Here is a 10,183-nt window from a genome sequence, read left to right on the forward strand (position 1 = left end):
AATCGTCTAATTAACTCGAAACACCTGGAAACACATTTTCAAATGTTTGATTTTGTTTTGCTGTTATAAATCTTTTTTTAACTTGGTCTGAGGAAATATTCAAATTTTATGAGATAGGATTTTAGAGTTTTCTTAAGCTGTAAGCCATAATCAGCAATATTAAAAGAATAAAAGGCTTGCAATATTTCAGTTGATTTGTAATGAATCCAGAATGCATGACATTTTTGTTTTTTTAATTGCATTACAGAAAATAAAGAACTTTATCACAATATTCTAATTTTCTGAGACAGTCCTGTATATATATACATTTATTTATATATTAATCTATATATGTTTGTATATATTCTATATACAGTACTCGTATTTATATATAATACTTGTATATATATATTAATCTATATATATACTTTTATTTTTATATATATTAATTAAATCTAAATATGTGTGTATTATATATACTTTTCTTTATATATATATATAAATCTATATTTGTATATATTATATCTACTTGTATTTATATATATATACATTAATCTATATGTGTATATATTATACATACTTTAATTTTGATATATATTAATCTATATATGTGTTTATATTATATATACTTTTATTTTGATATATATTAATCTATATATGTATATATATATATATATATATATAGTATAGTTCAATAGCTTTTCTAAAGCATCACGTTGCCCGTTAATAATCCAGTTTATTATATTTTTAAGCTTCCAGGTTTTTTTCATCAATTACTTGCAGCAGCTGAAAAATAATAGAAGTATTTCTATTATTTTTCATCTGCTGTTAGAAGTTTCTTTCCGCTTATTATCGGTCCGGTTGAACCGTCGAACAGCGTTTTTGTTCTCCATAAAAAAACAAGCCCTTCATGCAAAATAACATCTATTGTTTGGCTTTTGTATGGATTTCGTGACGGACCTTAAAGGTACAGTGTTAAAGGGGGATCTTTTGGCTGACATTGAATATGTTTTCTTTCAGTCACCTGAAAATACGAATCGTCTAGTGTGAGTTACCTTTGGAAGAGCCGTTTCAACGTATTTCTACAGTAGCCCAGAAGGGACAAACCAAACACTGGCTCTAGATGAGTCGTGTTCCTTTATTCGCTTGGCACACAGGTGAAATGTCAGGTGGTTTCGAACTCAGAATTAGAGGCCTCCAAATGAGCGCACTGCACCTTTAAGTGCAAAGCTTCATTTGTCTCCATGCAATCATTTAACTCATAACGCATAAACAAGCATTTATTGAAATATTTTTTTTAAAGGGATTTGGCAAAAGAACGATCCAAAAATGTCTTCTGCTATTATGTGTTATCCTCACAGTGATAAAGGGAAGTCTATGTGATGTTGCTTTTCCTGTTGGTGATATTAACGGTGATAACATCCACTAAAGCTCAAACCTTCACCAGCCAGCTGACCAAATGCAAATGCTGTTTCAAAATGGACTGAATCCTGTGTGTTATGATTTCCCTGCAGCAACATGAGTGCACAAGAACGTTTTCACGCAATCATTCCGCATATGGAATTTTTTGACATTTCCAGATGCAATACGCATGAATATAAAGATAAATGCATAGAAAGACACATACGGGAAAAATAGAATTGCAGAGCCTGTCGTCCACTTTTGGTATATGAGTTATGTATTTAGAGCTTCCAGATAATGTCTGACAGGCTCCTTCAGTTAACTCCTTTAGAAATAAATTTGATAAATCGTGGTAAACAAAGGATAGTTTGGATATTATTATAAAGCTCACTTGTGATTAGCTATTTTAAACAAGTATATTGTGGTATTATTTTTGCTGAATTGTTTGTTTGCCATAAAGTCTGGTGTGAAACTGTTCAATAAAGAAAAAACACAACTTCCTTCCAAACTGGTAAAGGTCACATCTGAAACATGCGTGTGTGTGTGTGTGTCCACAACTTATAATGCAACTTGTAATGTGCTACCTTTTGTTGTCAACTCATCATTCCCTGAAGGATTATTGCTCTCTATAAAGTGTGTTTGCTATTACATGCACATAAACCCCATTTGCTATGGATCATGTTTTATTAACCCCCAAGGAGTATTGCTAAATATAAAAATATTGTTTTCACTTGGCCCAGGGGCTCGTGGTGGTGTGAATACTTGTTCTCGGGCAGATTTAAATGGCAGGACAGCCTGTGGAGTGTCGATGAGCGAGATATTAAAGTAAACGCTCACCTTGACTTATAACCACAGCTCGTAGCACATTTTTATTTAACTGAAACACATTAGCAACAAACAGCTGCTCCCTTAAAGGTGTGTACATGCGGTGTGCGAGAGGTGTGCGAGTATAAAACAGGGGCGACAGAGCCGTTATAAACTATTACGTTTAAAACTGACAAACGCTTACAAACATTAGCTTAAAGGGCTAATATTAAAGAGTTTTTCCCACTCAGGAATCAAAACAAGACTGTGTGATGTGAGGGCACCCATGCTTGTCTTTCGAGAAGGTAGCAACACAGGAGTTTTGGATTGTGGGTAATGAAGTTTATAATCGGTCCGCCCCGCGTCTGAGTGGATCGAATCGCCATTTTAAAAGAACTACACGACCCAGCGGCGCCAACGGCCGAGGTCCCGGATGTCTATCGCGCCGGAAGAGAAGCAGGTCCTTTTCCCAGCCATCTTGTGGCTTCATCTAGCGAAGTGTTCGCACCAAGCCTCGTAGAATCGGAGGAAAATCCTGCTGAAGGGGCGCCATCATGCCCGGACAAATGCAAGAAGGTTTTGGCTGTGCCATAACCAATCGGTTCGACCAGCTATTAGACGACGAGTCGGATCCCTTCGAGCTGCTGAAGCAAGCCGAAGTGAAGAAGAAGGAAGCCCCTGCTCCTGGTGCCGCCAAGACCGCAGCCCAGATTGCCAAGCAGCCGAAAAAGGAGTCCCAAAAAGACAGAAAGGTCCCGCTGACCGACAAGAAGGAGGAGATCCAGGCGCCGGTACCGCTCAAGAAAGATGGTGAGATCATATTTTTGCGTTGTGCTTAAAAAAAAGCCTCTTTTTTCTAGCGAAGCTGCAAGGTAGAGCGATTTCATGCTAACGGGCTCAAGTTGCTTCGACTAGCTCGCGCTCGGTAAGCCCCCCTCGCGACATGAGGTCCGCGTGGCCGCTTCTGTGCCCCCGGTTAGCTTGTCAATTGCCGAAACTATGACACACGTGGAAAGCAATGGCACGCGCGGGACTCGAACTATTTGGCGATACACAGTTTGCAGGCCAACTTGTTTAGGCTCGTCTCCCCCTGCAGCACCCAACCCCCCACCGGCCTTGTTGAGCAGGCAGAACCCGAACGCCTGGTGAGAGAGAGAGAGAGCGTGGCCTCGAGGAGCGTCGCTGCTATGCAAATAAAACGTAGATCTCAATACGAGCACGTGTGGCTTCTACCCAGATACAGTCGAAAGTATTTATTTATATTAATACAACCGTTTAAAAAAAAAAATTATATATATTTTTGAAAGTATTCACATTTAACCACACGCTACGTAATTATCCCCCACGTGGAAATTGCACCTGTCACAAGTTAACTTCGTCGCGGGTGATCTGCAGGTGAGGGCGAGACGTTAGCAGCGCGGCTCTCAGGGTGATGCACCTCGTGGTTGTAGTGTGGGGCGTGTTAAAAAGTACAGCCTTCCTAAACTGCCACTTCCCATCGGCGCACAATACACGCATCACCCGGCCTCTGAGCAGTTAATTTCCTGTTTCAAATACATTATTTAAAAAAAATATATATATATATTTTAACGCCTGTTTTGTTTTTAAGAAGTTGCATGCCGGGTTGAAACATCCGGGCACCATCATACAGGAAGTTATCTGGCCATTTTTTTTTCATTCATGCAAGTGTGCCCCAGTGGGCTCGAATCCCCTTTTTGCCTGAGCGAAAACGAGACAGGTGCCCGGACTATGGTGCACCCAGCTGCCGCTCTGTTGTGGAAGGGTGTCTATTTTGGTAGCTTGTGTTTTAGGCAATGGGTGGGACTTGTTGTGTCACACGGGGCCGGCCGCAGACGGGTTAAACACATGTAGGTGTTAATAATAATAATAATAATATACACTTTTATTAATCCCCAAGGGGAAATTAGTTCTCTGCATTTTAACCCATCCTTAGTTATTAAGGAGCAGTGGGCTGCAGTGATGCGCCCGGGAAGCAACTGGGGGTTCAGTGCCTTGCTCAAGGACACTTCGACTTGCATCTAATGGGGAGAGCGGGGATCGAACCCACAACCTTGCGGTTGCAGGACGGCCCTCTTACCCCACTGAGCTACAGCCGCCGTGTTAAGTCCATCAACGGATACCTGATCGTTTTTCAATCCGACTGCGAGATAATACGTGATCGTTTCTGCAAACTTCCCATTTCATGATGTAAAATGACTCCCGGCTGTATGTTTTTGCGCGTGTTAACTTTTTATAATTCGTTTACAATACAGACGGAGGCGTATTTAGTAAATGTATCCTACCAACTGCTGTATTAATTTAATTCTGCACTGTTTAATTTGAAATATTTGCTCCCCATTTAAACCGAAACAATCGCCGCCCCTTCTTTCTCTGTGATCCGGGGCGCCGCATCAGTGCTATTGGTCCTCTAATCCTCCCGTTGTGGTCAATCCTAGGTCCCGGCATTAGGAGAATGGGAATGAACCGCAAGCCGGAGGGCGAGGGCTTCAGACCCCAGGTTGGCTCGGGAGAGGGGCGCCCCCCCGCAGACAGGCGGCCTGTGGACAGGCGGCCCCCGCGCCGCTTCGAGAGGCCTGCTGGTGACGCCGGCGAGAAGCCCGAGGGAGGCGAATTCTCAGTGGAAAAGTGAGTTCATATTCTAATTGGCACACATTTTAATTTAACAGAAATCGTAGAAGAAAAGGACATCGAAAAACATTTATACCTTTTTTATTAAAAGCAGTATTCACTCAGGGGTGGGGTGAGCCAACTGTTAAAGGCGTGGCTGCTAAGATAAGACTTTGCATGTTACACTTGTGGCTCTAGTTTACACAAGTTAAATTGCTAAGACTAAAATAAGGTTAAACTGTCCAAATATAGATTGAGACTAACTTAAACCATCAGTTAACTGTGGCTAACTTGTTTCTGGAGACTTGAAATTTAAATCCTGTAGATAAACTCAATAATTTAATAAAATGCATGAATAAACTGGTTTTCTGTAACCATAATTACACATTTAGCTTATCTTACTTTCCACTTAGTCCCTCGAAAGAGGAAAACAGGTTGAAGGCCTGACCTAGATCTTAGCTTTTGATAGGTAGAGAAAAGTGTGCTCCGATGACCATTTGACCGTGTTATGTGTCTCTCTCTCTCCCTCTCTCTTTAGACCCATTGGTGATCGGCCGATGAGAGGGCGTGGTGGCGGCAGAGGCGGCGGCACCGGCATCCGCGGAAGCACCGGCATCCGCGGAAGCAGAGGCCGCGGCGTCATGGGACGCACCGACGGCTTTGACTCCAGAGGGAAACGCGAATTTGACAGACACAGTGGCAGCGACCGAACGTAAGTGCTTACAGCCCTTAAATATACGAAATATTCTTCATAATACACCCCGAAGTTGTTGGTGTGTGTGGTTTCACACGGTGCATTTGTCGTGGCCCTTGGCTAAAGCTAATGTTCTTTCAGTAGTCAGAAGGGTGAGGAGAAGCGTGGTGGAAGTGGACCTCACAACTGGGGCACCGTCAAGGATGAACTAAAGTACGTTCTTATACACGCACTATGTATACATCTTTTCCTCGACTATTTTACTCGCGGGAGAAGAAAGTTTGCCTTCAGGGTCACCTGCCAGAGAGGGTTTGTTTTGACTCGAAGCATGAACTTCGTTTGTTGCCTAAACCGAGGGAGCGTGAAAGTGGAACTGGCGAGCTAAGTAGCAAACCAACCACTAAATGAGAAAATCAAATAATTAAAGCTAAATCCCATTCTGATATCATCACGTAGGACATTGATGTCACTGGATGAATGACGGCTTTGTTCGCCTCTTTTTTTCTTCCTGTAACCAGTGTAGCATGAAAGCATGGTGGAATTGGTAAGCTAGCAACAGTCGAACAAGCCATTACTAACCAATCACAGCATAGTAGTACTAGCCAATCACAGCAGAGTGGGGGTGGGACTAAATGGCAGTCAGCTAGTCGCAGGAGGGGGGGGGGGCATAGAGCCATATAACCCAAAATACAAGTATGATAATCGAAATTAGCATCAAGTCTACTTAAATAATTAAAATTATTAATTCTCAAGAGCAAATTTATGTTAAATTTTGATTTAGACATAGGCCACAAATGCACAGGAGCCATAGACATACAGCTATACGGGATAGGTGGAGGTTTGGTGCCCGGGCATCTCTCCGGCTACCCGTCCCCACTTTGTACTCGAGCGGGACAGCCGGGTCCCAAACCGAGCCCTGCAATGCAGCCTGCCTTCATGAAGGTTAGAATACACGTCGATTCAGCTTCATGGTCATTTTGAAGGACGTGGTGCTTTTAAACTGTATTGTCACGCTGTTACGAATTGGGTGATGTCATTGATGTACGGGGAGGGTCTAAATATAAAACCACGGCAGTTTAATGCAATACAGTTCAACAGCGCCGTGTATAAATACATTAATGTATGTACGCTCGTCAAAGGAGACGGCCTAACCTTCATAGAGGTAGAATTACATCGCGCTGCATTAGCTTGAGCTAATATTCATGCTGCTGTACAATTATTTTTAACTATTTTCCCCCGGTTCTCAAACCCCAGCCATATTAAATGTCTTTATTTATTTTTTATAGCGAGCTTGACCAATCAAACGTTACTGAGGAAACCCCCGAGGGAGAGGAGCATCCACCCGCCGACTCTGAGAACAAGTAAGTTATTTTCCGTCCTAATTAAATTATTTTGGGTTTTCCTGTAATTTATTTAACCCTGTAAGACCCAAGGATATAAATAATATCTAAAACTTTTTTTTTAAAATGCAGATGATGTAAGAGTCTTCTGATGCAGATAATGAAGGATTCATTTTATAAAAAATGTCTTTGTAAGTTTTTAGGGAAATGTAATATTGCAACGTTGGGCCTAGTTGGTAGCAGAATTTCAGCATTTGCTCTCAAACTGTCAGAACAAATACACAAAACAACTAATGGTTAATTTGGAGTTTCAATGCTTACATAGCACTACAGTACATTTCATTAATAATAATCACCCGTCATATTTTTATGAATCATAATTTATTTTAAAAAGATAAAAACTGGATAAAATGTTATACGAAACAGAATGAAAACTTCAAAGAATCAGTGTCCATTGTTTACTTGCAATGGTAGTCCCAAAAGCAGTTCCTGGTGTCTGATTCCATCCCAACATCGCTCTCCATTTTGGACAGCCTCAATGACGGATTCCCACATTATATAATCAGTTTACGGTCTCTAGCGTTGGAAAAAAAGAAAGAACACCAGCCGACAACCTGGTTTCATATGAAACTTTAACGCTGTGACACCGTGCGTCTGTGTGTGTGTTGAAGGGAGAATGAGGTGGAGGAAGTGAAGGAAGAAGGCCCCAAGGAGATGACTCTGGACGAATGGAAGGCCGTGCAGGACAAGGAGAGGGCCAAGGTGGAGTTCAACATCCGCAAGGCCAACGAGGGAGCCAATTGGAACAAAGGATTCGTGCTGCACAAGTCCAAGGCAGAAGTGAGTCAACGCCCCCACGGCGCCGCTCGTACTCAGACGTGTGCATAAAAAATACTGCAGCAGGCGATCTGAGAGCAACATTAGTGAAGGAGATCTCTAAAGTCTCTCTAGAACCTGTGGTTCTGGAGGTTGGCTTTTTAACTACATCAAGAACATCACCAGAGCGCTGATGTCATTGTATTTGATCAAATATGTAGAATTATTCAGATTTAAATGGTAACATTTGGCAAATGCCTAGTACTTATTTACTCATTTAGTTATATGCCTTAAAGGTTATATATTTTTGTCGTCGTATGACATGTTTTATTAAATCATTAGATTCTAGTGTCTTTGTACAAAAGGACTAACATAAAAAACAATGTATGTATCTTGTGTTAATGTTGTATTGCTTTTCTCCAACGCAGGATAAGAAAGAAGAGGTCATTGAATCCGAGGTTGAGGAGCCCAAGGTAAAATAAATAAATAAAAACATCTTAATTGTTGTTGCACAATATCAGAAAATAAATAAACAAAGTTTACAAAATACAAAAATCTATTTTTTTTTTTATTGTGCCCGATTTTTCCAATCCAGCTTGATGACGAACACCACTTCCGGAAGCCAGCCAATGACATTACGGCACAGCTGGAGATCAATTTCGGAGACCTGGGCCGTCCGGGTCGTGGACGCGGAGGCGGACCACGCGGTGGCGGACGCGGCCGTGGACGCGGCGGACCCGGCGGTGGGGGCGGGCCACCCGGCGCCCCCAGTGGCGAAGCCGCTCGGCCAGTCCGCGCTCCAAGGCCTGACAAGGTAAATCCTCAATTAGCACAATAAGTCGTCTAATTGGCGTTTCCTTTGGAGCGTTTTCTAACTCCTCCCCCGCCGTCTGCTCTCCCTCAGTCATCTGCGTCTGTGCCCAACGTGGACGACCCAGAGGCCTTCCCGGCCCTGGCTTAAGCCGCGGACGCGGTTCCTCAGGCCTACAGGAGCCTCCTGAGCACCTCCTACTACGAGGCTTGCATGTTCCTGGATCCTTCAGCAAAGTGAAATGATGGAGAAGACTGTCATTTAACTATGGCACTCAACGTGAGGACTGAGTTTTACCCAATAAAAACAAAACGGAAGATGGAGAAAAAAAACAGAAATTAACAACAAAAAAAACAAAAAATGAAAAGGACTTCTTGCTACTTGGGAGCAACTTATTGGTAGAGGTTTTGTACTTGGAAACAAAAGTAGCAGGGATGTTTTCATACAGTATTTTTTTCAGAGGTTATGCATTGTCCATTGATGCATTTTTGTAATTGCTGCTTGAAAATATGCATTTGGGGATGTAAGCATGAGACGGGTGTCTTTAGCTCGGGTGGAGCCATCGCTTGCTCGCTTTGAAACTGGAGCTCCAACCCAAGCTCCAACGCTCTGCCACTACAGGTGTTTCTGAAGTTACACTTCACTCATTAAGATTTTAGGATTTTCTCTTTCTTTCTTTAGCACTGGGGTTATTGTTTTATTGTATTTTTTTATACAGGAGATCTAGTCTTGTAGCCTGTAAATCTTTTAACTATTTTTTCATAAATTCCTGCAGAGACTTGCATTTCACACGGTGCATCGATAGGCCACGCCCCCTCGATCATCCGATCGAGCGTCGTTGCCTCATATTCAAATGCATTGATGAAATGGCACCTAAATCTGTATTAAGAGTTCTTTTTGTACTGTAATGTACTCCAGGAGGAACATTAGGTCATTATTGGAGGAGCGCATCGGGGATTTACTCCTAAAATTTTCATTAATCTGGAGAAATTATTTGTAATCGGAGAGTTCTTCCAGTTTTCCCCCCCCCGATGTATTCCGGGTGCTAAAAAACCAAACCTCTTAATTTCCCTTCCTCGCCCATTTCCTCTTTGATTGCCTCTGCTCGTCTCTTTAAGAGAGACACGGAGAGGAAGTGTGTCTCTGCAGTCGAGACGCGGCCGGAGTCTTCTGGAAGTCCTCCGGCCGTCTCCTCGCTGTCCACACTCTGCTCCCCAGGCGTTAGCCGCGGCCCAGCTTCAGTTTGTGTTTTTTGCAGTCGGTTTCTGCTGATATTTTTCCTCCGCTGTTGACTCGCCCTGTAGCGCCACTGCATAATTGCTCTGAAAGAAATACGGTCGTTCACCACGTGGAACAACTGAAGTGCTCTACAAATGTGTGAATTCCAGCCCTGCTATTGGAGACCTCTGTCGGTAAAAATAAAGGTGGTCGATAAATCTTCTCGCAGTGTCAGTTTTTAAATCCTGTGAGCTGAGGAGAGCTGAAGCTTTGTTTGTTTTACAGATGCAGATCCACACGCTGTGTTTGCTGAGCGGGTTGAGAACAACGCTGATCCTGAATGTGTCAACTATTAATTCTCCAAGATTAATGAGTGATTTTAAGGCCTCTGGTTTATTAGCATAATGATGTGGCGACTTCCAGATGTTGGAATTGCAATGTGTGACACAATTAATAGAATAAGAAAATGATGCATTATAATGGGCTTTCGGG

General features: G+C 42.4%; 1 protein-coding gene across 6 annotated transcripts; it reads left to right on the forward strand.

Annotated features, from left to right (window-relative positions):
- Window positions 1-2,620: 2,620 nt before the first annotated feature.
- serbp1a (SERPINE1 mRNA binding protein 1a) lies at window positions 2,621-9,913 on the forward strand. Of its 6 annotated transcripts, none has more exons than XM_056415551.1 (9): window positions 2,621-2,994; window positions 4,641-4,830; window positions 5,351-5,524; window positions 5,651-5,719; window positions 6,793-6,867; window positions 7,515-7,686; window positions 8,091-8,135; window positions 8,258-8,476; window positions 8,567-9,913. In XM_056415551.1, exons 1-9 carry the CDS (start codon window positions 2,739-2,741, stop codon window positions 8,621-8,623), a joined length of 1,257 nt encoding a protein of 418 aa, XP_056271526.1. In that variant the 5' UTR covers window positions 2,621-2,738; the 3' UTR covers window positions 8,624-9,913. The 6 variants fall into 6 exon arrangements, with proteins under 6 accessions (XP_056271526.1, XP_056271528.1, XP_056271523.1 ...); XM_056415548.1 differs by having other exon boundaries at window positions 2,622-2,994; window positions 5,648-5,719; XM_056415549.1 differs by having other exon boundaries at window positions 2,622-2,994; window positions 5,648-5,719; window positions 7,518-7,686.
- The last annotated feature ends 270 nt before the right edge of the window (window positions 9,914-10,183 follow it).

The sequence above is a fragment of the Pseudoliparis swirei genome, chromosome 5, assembly GCF_029220125.1.
Source record: "Pseudoliparis swirei isolate HS2019 ecotype Mariana Trench chromosome 5, NWPU_hadal_v1, whole genome shotgun sequence".
Lineage (NCBI taxonomy): Eukaryota > Metazoa > Chordata > Actinopteri > Perciformes > Liparidae > Pseudoliparis > Pseudoliparis swirei.